Below are 16,324 nucleotides of genomic sequence, written 5' to 3'. Positions count from 1 at the left end.
ATAAATTAAAAATCCTACAATGTGATTTTGTGGATTTTTTTCTTCTCATTTTGTCTGTCATAGTTGAAGTGTACCTATGATGAAAATTACAGGCCTCATCTTTTTAAGTGGGAGAATTTGCACAATTGGTGGCTGACTAACTACTTTTTTGCCCCACTGTGTGTGTGTGTGTGTGTGTGTGTGTGTGTGTGTGTGTGTGTGTGTGTGTGTGTGTGTGTGTGTGTGTGGGTGTATGTGTGTGTATGTGTATATATACACACACACATCTGTTCAGAAAGGCCCCAGAGTCTTCTCTCTACCTTGACAGTGCCATTAATTACCATAGCTATAAAGGCCACAAAGTCCACCTTCTTGACCTTTAAAATGTCAGGATCCTGATGGTGAAAGGCAACCGCTGCAGCCTAGGCCTATCCACCACCATGGACTCTTCTGGTGCACCATTCAAACCCTCAACCCTTTTCACAGCTGCTGTACATGAAATGCTCTGTGCAACCCTGATTTTTGCCACCTCATTCTATTTCACACGTGTGGGGTATTCGAAAGACGTGGCTGCATGGTTTCCACCGTAATTGCAACATGTCACATATGCATCACTTTTATAACACATAATGATATTTTCCACAACTTGGACATCTCGGCTTCTCCCTTCTGCAAAACCCTTGATACATGACCAAAAGCTTTACAATGATCACACTGCATTGGTCTTGGGATAAATGCTCTGACTCTGTAGTTAATATACTGTAACTGCACTTGAGTGGGGAGAGACTCCATATGAACCTGTCGTTCTCCTTTATCTTTTCTCTGAGACAGTGTACAACATCTACCGCGATGTTCAGGGTAGCAGGGGAATATGGAACAAACTTCCCAATAATGTCAATCACAATCTATTTGATATTCTCACCATCAGTTTCAAGTAGCCTGTTCAGTCTCAGCTCCCCATCGGTGCTCGTATTCGTCTGGTTCAGCACTGTCTGTGCGCAGCTCCTCGTTTTCTTTTGCCAGGGCATCAACTTTATTTTTCAACAGTTTCACATCATTAGTGGTATCCTTAATGCCTGCTGCATTAAACTCTGTAGTTTTGGAAACGTTTGCAATCGATAGTTAAAAAATAATTTTAAAAATCCTCTCATGAAAGCCATTCAGCCGAGTAGCTTGTTCGTCAAATGTAACGTTATTGTTTAAACCTTGGATTGCCTTGAAGATGGCTTTATTTGCTGGGGTGGTTGAGTCTGCCCCGCGTCAATTGGTTATTTGGACATCTGTACCGAAGAATTTCTGCAACCTTGGTACCGTTACTTCTGGGGGTGTCAAAATCGTCCATATAGTTGACAGTACTCAGCTCGGTTACGACAGCTCCCTCTACACTGTTAGCGTCGATCTCAGCTAAGGTTAATAGCTAGCTAATGCTGATGTATTGCTAGCTTCTATTGGCTGAACTTAAGTATAACAAAGTGTAAAAGAGATGTTCGATGAACCACCAAACTAATTGAAAGAAAAACAAATACAGTAAGAAACGCAACTTTAACTCTATGTTCGTCGTCAAACTCAAATTAGGACTTGAATTCAATTTAAAGTTTAGGAGCTCAGTTTAATGCGACCACTCACTCCGCCATCTTGTCCCACCCCTCATTTATTTTTATTGTTGGAGCGGCGGCTAGAATATCTGGTCAATATAATGGATAATCTGTGTCTTTACGCAAATGTGTGTTCTGTCAACAGCAGCAAACAGAATAACGCAGCAAGTGGTGTTGATACAGTCTGGATGACTGCAGAACGGAGATAGTTTTAGCCATCTTGCCAATTGTATCGTTTGGCTCAGATGAACCAATATGTCGCTTGGTGTGTGAAGCTATAACGTTAGGTAGCTAGCAAGCTAGGTATCTAATCAGCTGGTGGTAGATTTAGCAACTACAGTGGCTAGCTAGCCAGCACTTGCAATTCATTTAGGTTATCACTGTGTTTTTGTTGTTTACATTTTCAGGAAGCTAGTTAGTTAGCTAAGGACGGCTACCCCTTGGGCAGCATTCGTTTTTGTGACAAGTAGCTAGCTTGAATTGCAGACAGAAAATGAGTTCAGCACCAGGGAACCGAGAGGATTGCGTCCCTCCAGACCGTGGAAGTGAAGACGTAACGTTAGATGACAGTGGGGGTGATATTGCCAGTACTACTGGCAGACAGGTAAGCTGTACTGTAGCTAGCAAGCTTTGAACTGCAGTTATGTCTATGCATGTTATCTCTGTAGCTAGCTAGCTGCACATACATGGGATATTTACATGTATTTAGTTTCATCTAACTTCACAATAATCTAGCTATCTAATTGTTATATTGAATCAAGTTGCCTGAGTTTACCATCAATGCTACCATTGTTTACGTGTATCAAAGGAGTTGGAGATGTGCCTTGGCAACAACGAAATAAAGAGCCGTGCGGTGGTGAAGTATTCTGCTGCCCCTCCACCCACCACCTATGCACTACTGCAGGAGAAGACAGACCTGAAGCTGCCTCCTGCCAACTGGCTCCGAGAGAGTCCCCAACTTGGGCCTGCAGGGTCCACTGTACTAGGGTCCAGCAGCAAGAGCAAGCCTTTCTCCAGGTGAAGTGCTGGTTATTTAGTCCTCAAAACAAGATGTGGTATCTGGTGGTATGCATCATCACTGAATTGTTGCAAGGTGCTCATGTACTTGTATGTTCTTCTATCTACAGTTTTGGGATGGCCTATGACTTCATTGATTCTATTGGGGATGATGTTGATGTGGTGTCAGACTCTGAGGTAGGACTATCTAAGAATTTGTTTTGCTACTGTGTTATGTGTTTGGCATGTTTGGGAATCAAAATGGTTTGTTGAAGCTAACGGTCTCATTCTCTTCTCTACTCAGAACATCAAGAAGCTGTTGAAGATCCCCTACAGTAAGTCCCATGTCAGTATGGCCGTCCACCGCGTGGGAAGGACTCTCCTCCTTGATGAACTGGACATTCAGGAGCTCTTCATGAGGTCCTCTCAGGTACAATTAGACAGCCAGTGGAGAATACGCCTGTTTTAATGTCACTGTGGAAGTGAGAAAGCCTGAAAATGTCTGAATGATTAACAATGGTTGTGGAAATACATTTGATTGTGTTTTTCTTTGATTGTAGCCAGTATAGTAGTAAGATCCATATGTATGCTCTGTCACAGACAGGAGATTGGACATGGCTGAAGGAGTTTTACCAGAGACTAATAGATCAAAAGTGGCAGAGAAAAAAGAAGAGCAAGGAACACTGGTACCAAAAAGCAATCCTATCCAAATTCCTCTACTACAGGTAAGTTATTTGAGGTTGGACTTAGGGCTGTTGGACTTAGGGCTACAGTGACCGCATTACCACCACACCGGCAGTCACGAGTCATGACCGCAGTCAAATTCCCTCTGACCGTTGGTCACGGTAATCTCATCCAAAACTGCGCAAATTGATGACGTTGATGGGTAGCCTATCCAATTTGCTAACGGTCCTCACTAATGGCTTGGTACTCAGCACTCTATAGTCCCTCTCTAATCACTCTCTAAACACCTTATTATTGAATCTAAATAATCTATGTGATGAGGAATGGTGATGGGAGTTAGAGCTCCTGTTCCGAAATGGATATGGGAAAGCCCTGGACCCAATATGGAAAAACCCATTCCGAATGGACATAAGGACAACCAGACCCATCCCCGTATGGAGTCGGTCGGGTCCATACCCGGTCCAATCCAAGTGAGGGAACCAGCAGAAAAGCCAATTGTTTTGCTACTTTATTAACTGGAGCAATTAACTGGAGGGAGGGAGAGGGGCACAGAGCGAGCAACTGTAGCTGCTATGGAGTGGTCGAGGGGCTGTGCGGTGTGTGTGAATTAGACGCGGGAGGCTCGGAGCAGGCTGAGGTGAAGAGCGAGAGAGACAGCAACCACTTAACTCATGCTAGTATACTGCTAGTTATTTATCATCCCATACCAGTTTTGACTGCATCAAACTGATAGAAACTAGGTAACTAGGCTAATTGTGCTTCTCACTATCCTACAGTTAGCCTACAAATAACAACTCCATTCAGATTATAAATAGCAGCTTGTCTGTTGGCTTTTGGTCATTGTAGCCTTTCCTTCTGATTTCACTGTTAATTCTGTCATTTTAATTCCATATTCCATTGACTAGATATCTCCTAACTTGCTTGCCACACATCATCAATACAGTCGTACCATGCAACCCAAATGTTTTGATTTCTAAGACATTCTGAGGTTTCTAGGCATATCACAACAAAAATTAATAATTAACTTTAAGTGTAGCCTATTGGACCTGTCTCAAATGGTCACTTTTACTCTCAACACAGTAGCCGCTCCATTCAACTTATTAAAATGTAGGCCTAGATGTTCCAAAGGTGCACATCAGCAGCTTTTATGTGTGGAAGCCCGGAGATGCTAAACATGTTTATGTTAAGTCAATAACCATGAGAACAACAGTCCTTTGCATGACAGTTACCGGCTGACAACATTTCATGACTACCACAGCCGTAGTTGGACTACTAGCCTACTTGTTAATGTGAAAAAATACTTGCAATAGAAACAAGAACCTTATTTTAGCCAGAGTAAATCCTAATGGTTAACTCCTCCATCTATTCTCCAGTATTAATGGTGATGGAGCCGCAGAGCCTGTCCCTGACTCAGACAACACTGATGAGGGGTGTGGGGCGGAGGAGTTTGGTCCCTCCTGGCCCGCTCCCTTCACTAGTACCGCTTCAGACTCTGAGGAGTCTGCAGCACACAAAGAGGTAGGTCTCCCTTTATGAAAATAAGCAGGAATTGCAGTACCTTAAGTCTGTGTTGTTGTGCTCTTGTTGAGTTTGTGTCTTCCTTGGTGACTGTATGTCCAGTCTTTACAGGAAGGGGTTCCCATGGACAGCAAGTATGCATTGGGACAAGTGGCTTCCAAAGAGCAGAACCTTACCACACTGTTCAACGAGGGGGAGAACAGTCAGGTAGGCTACTGCTAAGAAAATGAATCAACAGGATGATTAAAGATGTGCATTTTCTGTCTTTTGTTTAGTTGGCATTAGTTTAATCTATTCAATTCAATTTTTCATTACATTTTTCCCTCAACTTATTTTACAGGGGTTGAGGAATGACTTTGTGAGGAACATCTTGTGGACATTTGAGGACATCCACATGCTGGTGGGGTCCAACATGCCTATCTTTGGAGGAGGGCGCTACCCAGCTGTCAGCCTGCGGCTCAGGTCAGAATTATGTAAAGCGGGGAACAATGGCCCCAGAAGCATCATTCATGGCAGTCAATATAAAACATTTTAATTGGTTTATTACTGTTCCACAGCAATGTTCTCCTGCAAAATACCTAGAAGGTTCCTTCTTTTTCAGGGATAACAACAAGCCAATCAACATTCTCACGGGTATTGACTACTGGCTGGACAATCTGATGTGCAATGTTCCAGAGCTCGTCATGTGCTTTCATGTCAATGGAATCGTCCAGGTAAATAATCCCTGTCTTTAATGCCCAAATTTGTCATTTTAACCCTATATACAGTATCAGTCAAACATTTGGAGATACCTACTGATTCCAGGGTTTTTCTTTTTACTTTTTTATACATTGTAGAATAAATCGAAGACATCAACACTATGAAATAATACACACGGAATCATGTAGTAACCAAAAAAGTGTTAAACAAATCAAAATTAAATTTGAGATTCTTCAAAGTAGCCACCCTTTGCCTTGATGACAGCTTTGCACACTCTTGACATTCTCTCAACCAGCTTCACCTGGAATGCTTTTCCAACAGTCTTGAATGAATTCCCACATATGCTGAGCACGCATTGGCTGCTTTTCCTTCACTCTGCTGTCCAACTCATCCCAAACCATCTCATTTGGGTTGAGGTCAAGTGATTGTGGAGAAGATCATCTGATGCAGCACTCCATCACTCTCCTTCTTGGTAAAATAGCCCTTACACAGCCTGGAGGTGTGTTTTGGGTCATTGTCCTGTTGAAAAACAAACGGTAGTACTTTACGGTGGGAACCACACATGCAGAAATCATCCATTCACATAATCTGCGTCTCACTAAGACACGGCGGTTGGAAACAAAAATATAACATTTGGACTCATCAGACCAAAGGACAGATTTCCGCTGGTCTAATGTCCACTGCTTGTGTTTCTTGGCCCAGCAAGTCTCTTCTTATTATTGGTGTCCTTTTGTAGTGGTTTCTTTGCAGAAATTCGACCATGATTGCCTGATTCACACACTCTCCTCTGAACAGTTGATGTTGAGATGTGTCTTGGTATTTTACCAAATAGGGCTATATTCTGTATACCACACCTACCTTGTCACAACACAACTGATTGGATCAAACGCATTAAGAAGAGAAGAAATACCACAAATGAACTTTTATCAAGGCCCACTTGTTAATTGAAATGCATTCCAAGTGACTACCTCATGAAGCTGTTTGAGAGAATGCCAAGAGTGTGCAAAGCTGTCATCAAGGCAAAGGTGGCTACTTTGAAGAATCTCTATAAAAGTTTTTGATGTAACACTTTTTTGTTTACTACATGATTCCCTATGTGTTATTTCATAGTTTTGATGTGTTCACTATTATTCTACAATGTAGAATAATGTAGAAATAAAGAAACCCTGGAAATAGTAGGTGTGTCCTAACTTTTGACTGGTACTGTACATATTCACAATTTAACACTGGGCAGGTAGCCAGTAACCGAAAGGTCACTGGTTCGAATCCGCGAGCCGACTTGGTGAAAAATCTGTCTTTGCCCTTGAACAAGGAACTTAACCTGCTCCTGTTAGTCATTCTAGATAAGAGTCTGCTAAATTATTAAAATGTAAACATAGTTATAAAGTTAGCGCTGATTTTGTTCTTTGGTCAGAAATATGAGATGATCAAAACGGAAGACATCCCTGATCTGGAGAACTCCACCTTCTCAACCAGGGTTGTGAAAGACATCGCTCAGAACATTTTGTCCTTCCTCAAATCTAACTGCACCAAAGAGGGCCATACCTATTGGCTCTTCAAAGGTGGGAGATAACACAACACACTCGCTAATTCCTGTAGGACTTACAAAATAAACGTGATAATTACCTAGTAATTAAACAGTATTATGTGGCAGTAGCCCTACTTAATCTTACTGTTCTGTTTCTGTGCTTCCTCAGCTAGTGGAAGTGACATCGTAAAGCTGTATGACCTCACCACTCTCTGTGAGGAAGCAGCAGAGGAGAAATGCCAGAACCCTTTCACTCTGCCAGTGGCTGTGCTCCTTTACAAGTAGGCACCTGCAACCTGGAACATTATCTACACTTCCCTGAAATCAGTACACAAAACATAGGGTTATCAGTCAGTGCAGTAATTGCAAATACAGTAAGTCCAACAGGTGGCAGTAGACTATACATTCTGTTTTGTAGAATGTGCGTTGTTGTTCTTGCAGAGTGGCTAGCAACATGATGCTGAAGAAGAGCCAGAACAGGAAGCACTATGGAACAATCAGAACGTTGCTCCTCAACTGTGTGAAGCTCCTGGACCAGGACAGGCACCCACAGGTAATGGACTGGACTGGTACTCTTACTTACTCCACAAGACCAAAGGCCTTTGATTGTTTCTAAAATGTTTGCGCAAGTCATTGATATTGAAAGATGAGAAATTTGCAGAAAAATAAATTACACGTTTGTTGAACAACACAGCTAGCCTGTTCTTTCTCTGTTGTTGGCCTGTTCCATCTCTCTAACTGTCCTCTCCCTTTTCTGATTGGCTCAGATCATAGCATCGGCCCACTATATGCTGGCAGAGCTGTTCCAGTTGGACGAGCCTCCAGAGGAGGGAGCTGGGGGGGAGTCGCTGCGGGCCGGGGGCTCAGAGGACAGCTACAGTGACGAGGATGATGAAGAGGATCCAGAAGACCTACCAGAGGACAGTGATGAGAACGGCTCCTTTAGTACCACGTTGGACTCACAGGATGATAGCAAAGCTGTAGCTATTATCAAATCAGTGGGGGAGCTGTCTGTTCCAGAGAAGTACAAGTCCACTCACCAGATCAGGGTGAGTGTCACACGTTTATCACTAGCTACTCTGCTTGGGTGACATTATGGATATGTTGACATATCTTGACCTAACTAGAAACTAGCCACTACACAGAGTGAGTTAGAACATCTATAGAGACAATGAAGTAATATTTCCCCCCCCCCCCGCTGCAGCCAATCTACGCATTTCCCGTCTCTCAAGACAAGGAGGAAAGATGTCGGCATGTCCTCAGCTACGTCTTAAAGGTGAGCCTCCACTGCAGTGCAGTGTAGTGATAGTTATGGGAATGTAAATGTACTTTTAATACGTCTATCTGCTTATTTCAAGACATGGCATATGAGGGTGTGGTGAGATAGCCAATGGGTTGGACCATATTTTTCTCGTCAATCATCATCATCAACAAAAAAAAAGACCCTTGAAATCAACTGATCCTCCATCGTTAAGACTGTGGAAGAATCAAAGGCATTATTAGTTAAATATTGAAAAGGTATGGGCGACTGAGAGAGACAGAATAGTGCAATTTGAGGCCATGTGGCATAGTCTTCCAAGCACTGGAGATGGATGCAGTGGGAACATGTGGGTCTGGGCAGGTGTGACGTCGTTGATGTTTGTGTGCGTCTGTATATGTTTTATATATTGTTTGGATGTGATTGGCAGGGCCTAAAAGCAGTGGACGGCAGCATTAAGAAGGAGAGTGACCTCCCAGCTGCTGACCCAAACACCCCCATCCCCCTGAAGTACGAGGATGGGAGTAAGGCCGTGGAGAAAGGGATCGCACTCCTCCTGGACAGAGGTTGGCCATCACTGACCCCATCAAGAAGCATTGATATACTACAATATTGATAATGAAGGATGTTGTACCATAATGAGCAGATCCCTCGTTATATGTGAAGAGCCCCTAATAAATACCTAAATTTATCTGCCTCTATCTCGTTCCCTATCTATCTCTCTTATCCCCCCTCTCTGTCCCTATATCTCTTGGGTACAGCTGGTCCCTTCCAGGAGGACCGGAAGCATCCGACCCGGTCAGGGATGATCCCAGGGTCCTGGCAGCACCGTATGAAGCTGCAGCTCTTCTTCAAGGCGTCCAAGGCCTACTACGTACTGTCAGACGCTGCCACTAATCTGCTCAAGTATGGCCGGGCCCTGCGCTACATCAAACTGGCCCTGCAGTGCCACGGTCAGTGTCTCCTCTCTGGTTCAGTTAGGCATTCTGGGACATGTAGTTAACCGTGATCAGATTGGCTGTGTGAGATTGGACTGATGGATAATGAGGGAACTGTTGAAATAGGGTTGAACCTTCCTTGCTAGCTCCCTTCCTTCATCCATCTTTCTCTCGCTCTCTCCCTCCCTCTGCAGATGCCTACTGTTCAGTGAGCAGTACCCTGCACTCGCGGGTGCTGCTGTTCCACAGCCAGTGTCTGTCTCTGTGTGGGGACATCCAGCTGATGCTTGCCCAGAATGCCAGTAACCGTGCTGCCTACCTGGAGGAGTACAGCTACCAGACCAGGGAGGACCAGGAGGTGCTGCACAGCCTGCACAGAGAGAGTAGCTGCCAGGGTGAGGAGACACTCACACTTTTCATCAAACGCATCCCTCCACATCCCTTCACAATTGACACAAAAGGTTTCAGTATTCTGTAGATTTGCCGTTTAATGTTGCAGGGTTCTCCAATTGGCGGCCCACGGGTGGTTTTGAGTATTTTTCATTGTTGGACATAAGACTGGAAAAACACCAGGAAATCAGCTCCAAATGATTTTAATATAAGAAATCTGTTTCCAAGTATTCCCATGCACAATAGTGATACGTGATTGTATACAAATGAAAGCAAGGTTTGAAGGCCCGCGGCTGAATCTAGTTGATAATCCCTGCTGTAATACTTTTCAGAACCTGTAATAACAAACGCTAACATTACAATACTTAAAAGCTTGAACAATCCTATATATAAATGCAGTGCATCATTGTTGTTACAAATTAGATCAGTCTGGCCTGTGTGACTGTCCCCCAGCCTTTAACATGGCCAGTGACCTGGCCACGGACCCAGAGTACCAGCTGTTTGTGAGCAGTAAGTGTTATGAGGCGGCCTACGAGCTGCTGACCTCCGGGGTGGTGAAAGAGCATGGTCCTGAACAGCTAGCCCAGGTACTGAAGAGACTGGGCAACATTCGCAATGAGATAGGAGTCTTCTACATGAACCAGGCTGCTGCCATGCAGACCGAGAAGGAAGGTAGGGAGTCTGGCCCATCAGTTATGGAGGATGATTTTGTGTAAATGATTGATTTGTTGACTAATGATTTAATTTATGACTGCTGTAAGCAATATAAGAAATATTTGTGAAACACGATATCTTACTTCAGGAAACATGCCTAAAATAAACAAATATGAACCTCTTCCTCACTCTAAACTCCCCCCCCCCCCCCCCCAATTCAGTGAAGAAGTCTGTATCTATAGCTGAACAGGAGATATGGAAGAAGAGTTTTTCGTGCTTTGAGAAGGGCATGAAGGACTTTGAGGCCATTGAGGACAGCACCAACACCTCCCTGCTGCTGTGCAACACAGGCAGGCTGATGAGGATCTGTGCCCAGGCCCACTGTGCTACATCTGCAGACCTGAGCAGAGGAGAGTTCTCCCCAGAGGAGTCTCTCTATTACAATAAGGTACAGCTACCACACTAATAGAACTATCATTATGTAATAGACATATCATGATTTCTATGACTACACCAACCCCGTATTGCTTTCCACAATAAATATAAAGCCATGAAGGCTAAACGATCTGCTTATCTTTGTGCCAGTCACTTTCCTGTCATGTTGGCAACTGCTGCTTAAACGCTCTGAGGTTTTTAAGTAGGGCAATTCAACTTAAAATCACTACGCTTTCAGTAAGAGTTGGTGCTAATGAAAATGGAGCAGGGACCTTTACACTCGCTCTCTCCCCCTCCAGGCTATAGACTACTACCTCAGGGCTATGCGTTCCCTGGCCACCAGAGGGAACCACCCTGCAGTGTGGGACTCAGTCAACTGGGAGCTGTCCACTACCTACTTCACCCTGGCCACTCTGCTGCAGGACTACGCCCCTCTGTCCAGGAAGGCTCAGGAACAGGTAACACTTGGATAGATTCATAGTAGGTGAATGAACAGAATGGGAAATGTCTAGCAAGTTAACTAACCATACGGACTCTATATGCTGCCTTAGGTGAAATGGTTAGCGCCGGTGTGAAAATTGTAGGAGCACAGTAATCCATAACTAAGTTTTCATTGCTGTGGGTTGCCAGATTGAGCGGGAGGTGACGGAGGCCATGCTGAAGTCTCTGAAGTACTGTGACCTGCAGACCGAGTCGGCACGCCAGCCCCTCTACCAGTACAGAGCTGCCACCATCCACCACCGCCTGGCCTCCATGTACCACAGCTGCTTCCGCAACCAGGTAAGGACCTGACCTAGGACAAACACTGTATCTAGAGAAAAATATCTACCCGTTGTCCTGTTTTAAACCATTTAAATGTTGTTGCATCTGTAGAAAAGCATTAAGATGTTCAGTCTGTGTAGTACATTCTGGATGTTTCCTCCTCTGTGTCAGGTGGGGGATGAGCACCTGAGGAAGCAGCACAGGAGCCTGGCAGAGCTGCACTACAGCAAGGCTGTCCTCCTGTTCCTCAGCCTGAAGGACGCACCCTGCGAGCTGCTCCGCACCCTTCTGGAGAGGGTGGCCTTCGCCGAGTTCACCATGGCAGGTCAGTCAGGCTCACTCACCCAGGCCAGGGCCAGGCACACTCCCAGCCAGGTCAAAACTGTCATAGTCTCCTGAAAGGTGGTGTCATTGAGTAACAATGTGTGTTTACAGGTCAGAGCAGCAGTGGGGCCAAGCTGAAGACCCTGACAGGAGCCCTGGATATACTGACAGACACTCGCCATGCCTTCCTGCTTATCCACAAAGAGCTGCTAGAGGACTACACAGAGGTACAGACACAAACAGAAATAGAACCTACTGCTGTAGCAGAGGCACTCCCCTTCTGTTTGACAATCATCGCTTACATTTAACCACCAACTACTTCCACACCTCCTCCCACTTGTTGTACTATGCAGAAAGCCCTCCGCTATTTCCTGGTTGCTAAAACTAATAGTTTGCCTAATTTCAGTCTGTGACAAAATAAGCAAGTATAGCGTAGAGCAGGTATTCCCCAACTGGGATACGCACAATGCCGTCGGGGGTAGGTAAGACTTAGGTGGGAGTCATTAAAACTCGTTTTTCAACCAAATTTCTTGTTAACAAACTATAGTTTTGGCAAGTCGGTTAGGACATCTACTTTGTGCATGACACAAGTCAATTTTCCAACAATTGTTTACAGACAGATTATTTAACTTCTAATTCACTATCACAATTCCATTGGGTCAGAAGTTTACATACACTAAGTTGACTGTGCCTTTAAACAGCTTGGAAAATTCCAGAAAATTATGTCATGGCTTTAGAAGCTTCTGATAGGGTAATTGACATATTTTGAGTCAATTGGAGGTGTACCTGTGGATGTATTTCAAGGCCTACCTTCAAACTCAGTGCCTCTTTGCTTGGCATCATGGGAAAATCAAAAGAAACCAGCCAAGACCTCAGAAAATAAATTGTAGACCTTCACAAGTCTGGTTCATCCTTGGGAGTAATTTCCAAATGCCTGAAGGTACCACGTTCATCTGTACAAACAATAGTACGCAAGTATAAACACCATGGGACCACGCAGCCATCATACCACTCAGGAAGGAAACGTGTTCTGTCTCCTAGAAATGAACGTACTTTGGTGTGAAAAGTGCAACTCAGTCCAAAAACAACAGCAAAGGACCTTGTGAAGATGCTGAAGAAGCAGGTACAAAATTATCTATATCCACAGTAAAACGAGTCCTATACCGACATAACCTGAAAGGCCGCTCAGCAAGGAAGAATCCACGGCTCCAAAACCGCCATAAAAAAGCCAGACTGATTTGCAACTGCACATGGGGACAAAGATCATACTTTTTGGAGAAATGTCCTCTGGTCTGATGAAGCAAAAATAAAACTGTTTGGCCATAATGAACATCGTTATGTTTGGAGGAAAGGAGGAAAGGGGGAGGCTTGCAAGCCGAAGAACACCATCCCAACCGTGAGGCACGGGGGTGGCAGAAGTTTTGGACACTACAGTGAAAGTGGTTAACTTTGTAAAAGAAGGCCCCTGAACTCTTGTGTATTTTCTGCACTATGTAATGATTTGGGCAGCGACCATGTAGTGCTTTTACAACATACAGAAAGAAGTGCGCTGGTTATCAAGGGACAAAGTATTGACATGTTTTTTTTAAATTGAGAGATGAGCTTAAAGTTTTCTTTACTGACCATAGTTTTCACTTGTCTGAATGCTTGCATGATGAAAAGTTTCTCACACAACTCACCTATCTGGGTGATGTTTTTCGCCTGAATGATTTTCTCGCCTGAATGATCTGAATCTAGGATTACAGGGACTCTGCAACTATGTTCAATGTGCCGGACAAAATTTAGGCTATGATTAAGACGTTTGTGCTCTTCTGTCTGCATTAACAAGGAAACACACAGGTATTTCCATCATTGTACGGTTTTCTTTGTGTGCAAATGAACTCAAGCTTACGGACAATGTAAAATGTGATTATACCGAAGCACATGAGTGAGTTGGGTGTGCAATTACGCATGTACTTTTCCCGAAATGCACAACACAAACAACTGGATTCGTTATCCCTTTCATGCCCTGCCTCCAGTCCACTTACTGATATCTGAACAAGAGAACCTCATTGAAATTGCAACAAGTCGTTCTGTGAAAATTGAATTTAATCAGAAGCCACTGCCAGATTTCTGGATTGGGCTGCGCTCAGAGTATCCTGCCTTGGCAAATTGCGCTGTTAAGACACTGATGCCCTTTGCAACCACGTACCTGTGTGAGAGTGGATTCTCAGCCCTCAATAGCATGAACTAAATACTGGCACACTGTGTGTGGAAAATTATTTTAAGACTGGGACTCCAATACAACCCAACATTGCAGAGTTATGTGCATCCTTTCAAGCACACCCTTCTTATTAACCTGTGGTGAGTTATTCACAATTTTTGATGAACAAATAAGGTTTTATATGTAAGATGGTTAAATAAAGAGCAAAATTATTTATTATTTGTGCTCTGTTCCTATAAGAGCTCTTTGTCACAACCCGGCTCGTGGGAAGTGACAAACTTACTCTTTTATGTTTAATAAATGTATTGTTTGTGTGTGTGGCAGGCTTACGATGATGGCAAAAAATAACATTTGAGAGTGTGCTGACCCTGGTGCTAGAGGGGGCATGCAGCTGGAGGTTGAATGTTTGAAGGGGTACGGGACTATAAGAAGTTTGGGAACCACCGGTGTAGAGAGTCATTGTACCATGTAAACCGCTCCATAACCAAAAATATTGTTTCTGCTGTTTGAAGCTGTTCTTATGAAACCAAAAGTAAAAGACGCAAAACACAACTTAAGAACAAGAAGCATAGAAATAGTGCACATAAAACATATCTGTCGCTTCTTAGACTTGCATTCAAGTAGAATGATAGATCTATAACTCACATTTCTATGTGTATTTCCACATGAATGTAATTTTTATTTATTTTGTAGACAGACTGCCCAGAGTTGACAAGACACCTTGACAGTGGTGCAGATGGCACCACCACCTCAGGGCTGAACACCATAGAAGTGATGAAGTTGATTGGCGTCTTTGAGCCCAGTTTCTCCTTCCTGCTGCTGCAGCTGGTCAAACTGATGACGGCCATGAAGCGCAAACTAAGGTGAGGAAAGGACTGGTTGTACCCAGGACTAAACATGAGATCTAGTAGAGGCATAATATTGAAACTTCCGAAATCTTTTAATCTTAAAGACTGTTCAGTCAGTCAGTAGTAGCTTGGTCTTTATAGGACAGCTCAGAGCATCTGATATTTTATATCCATTTCTTCTTGGATGGATTGGTCACTGTTTTGGAGGAGTAGTGAAATGGGAAGATAAGAGATGCATAAAAGGTCATTGTGTAAGACTGGTCGTTATGTAGGCTTTCTAATAGCACTACTGGTTCACTGAATGCCATAAACACCTTGAGTTCCACTCGATGCACTGTACTACGACCAGCAGATAACTTGAGTATCTAAACAACCCTTAGCATTTTAATCCCAATGTGTTGGTCCTGCCCTGCCACAGCTCTCCCAATGACAATGTCCCTCCACACAGAGCTGTTCCTCTAGCCCCTCTTTAACAAGTGTCAATCATTGTTATGCTTCTTTAGCAGGAAGCTTTGTCTCTGTAAGACAGTGCACAGTGGCGATAGGGGTCATTAATAAGGAATGTTAATACATGTAAGCATAGCTTTGATTAAAATGTAAGCATAGCATAGCTTTGATTAAAATCAAATCATTCAGAATGTTCCTTTTTTTTTTTACAATAGCAATAAGGACGAGGAGCTCCTGAAGACCTATAAGAATGTTTACTCCAAGATACTGCGTGCTGAAAAAACTGCTCCACTCCTCAGCCGCATTGAGCTCTTCCTCGACCTCCTGCAACAGCTGACCCCAAAGACAGGAAGTGGTGACCTTGGGGCATCGTCATGATGACAACCAAAATAACACCCGTACCAAGGTGTTCATTGCTCTACACCCTCTACACACCTACAATGTGAAAGCATCACCAGCTGTGCCTTACTTCCAGACTGCGCAATCCACAGTTTAGTCTCTGGTAGATAATTTATTTTACAATTGCAGTGCTTCACCTTTTCAATTGGCCTAGTTTTGTAAAGAGGATTGGAAAATTACCTTTTTAAAATGTATATTTTCTTTGTTCTCGCTAAATGCGAGATGCATGCGCATGACTCAAACTTTGGAGTACCAGTATCTCAACGGGATTTGGTCTTATAAACCTGGAAAAAATGTTTTAAACTGATAATGTGCAATAGCCTGCAGGTAATGTTGACTGCGAACTATCCATTCAGAGGATGATTTGTACTCGTTGCTATATGTTTGAATGTGTGTGCCTGCATGTTTGCCCTGACTTGAAATAAAGGTTTGAATGATATTTCTCATCACCTTGTCCTTGATGCATGTTGGTCTTGACAGTGTATGAACACAACTACACAACACCAACCTTGGTGCCAAGCAGTTCAACCTATTTCTGTCTGTGGATCTTGGCTTGAGCCTGTAAGTGTGTCTGTAGGACTAAAGAGGTCACATGGTGCTGTAATGCCTCATGTAGCTACAATAATGTAATGCCCTGTCACTGAATTGGGTCAACCACACCCATTCT

The 16,324-nt window shown here is 43.6% G+C and overlaps 2 protein-coding genes across 16 annotated transcripts in view; one reads left to right on the top strand and one right to left on the bottom strand.

Moving 5' to 3' along the window:
- LOC110529380 (C-terminal-binding protein 2) overlaps window positions 1-1,634 on the bottom strand; it is a 129,904-nt gene extending 128,270 nt beyond the window's left edge. For 7 of the 9 annotated variants that reach the window (XR_016497224.1, XR_016497226.1, XR_016497222.1 and 4 more), the window contains exon 1: window positions 902-1,634. The gene's annotated coding sequence lies outside the window, so the exon portion shown is untranslated. The remainder of the gene's footprint in view (window positions 1-901) is intronic. The other 2 variants (XM_090240807.1, XM_036985351.2) reach the window with 1 other exon arrangement.
- On the top strand, window positions 949-16,103 carry edrf1 (erythroid differentiation regulatory factor 1). 7 transcript variants are annotated; one of them, XM_090240726.1, is made up of 26 exons: window positions 1,193-1,506; window positions 1,982-2,178; window positions 2,383-2,591; window positions 2,702-2,768; window positions 2,875-3,000; window positions 3,171-3,295; window positions 4,628-4,772; window positions 4,875-4,979; window positions 5,113-5,234; window positions 5,374-5,485; window positions 6,886-7,033; window positions 7,169-7,280; window positions 7,441-7,552; window positions 7,767-8,048; window positions 8,204-8,275; window positions 8,688-8,823; window positions 9,019-9,210; window positions 9,390-9,590; window positions 10,009-10,257; window positions 10,461-10,687; window positions 10,974-11,132; window positions 11,305-11,454; window positions 11,608-11,761; window positions 11,872-11,987; window positions 14,657-14,826; window positions 15,474-16,103. In XM_090240726.1, the coding sequence occupies exons 2-26, from the start codon at window positions 2,068-2,070 to the stop codon at window positions 15,634-15,636; spliced, it is 3,765 nt and encodes a 1,254-aa protein (XP_090096852.1). In that variant the 5' UTR covers window positions 1,193-1,506; window positions 1,982-2,067; the 3' UTR covers window positions 15,637-16,103. The 7 variants fall into 7 exon arrangements, with proteins under 7 accessions (XP_036841191.2, XP_036841186.2, XP_090096852.1 ...); XM_090240736.1 differs by having other exon boundaries at window positions 1,331-1,506; window positions 10,039-10,257; XM_036985302.2 differs by having other exon boundaries at window positions 1,376-1,506; window positions 4,884-4,979; window positions 10,039-10,257.
- The last annotated feature ends 221 nt before the right edge of the window (window positions 16,104-16,324 follow it).

Source organism: Oncorhynchus mykiss, chromosome 1, assembly GCF_057628025.1.
Source record: "Oncorhynchus mykiss isolate SJ-2025 chromosome 1, ASM5762802v1, whole genome shotgun sequence".
Classification (NCBI taxonomy): domain Eukaryota; kingdom Metazoa; phylum Chordata; class Actinopteri; order Salmoniformes; family Salmonidae; genus Oncorhynchus; species Oncorhynchus mykiss.
This window is presented reverse-complemented; position numbering and strand designations above follow the sequence as displayed.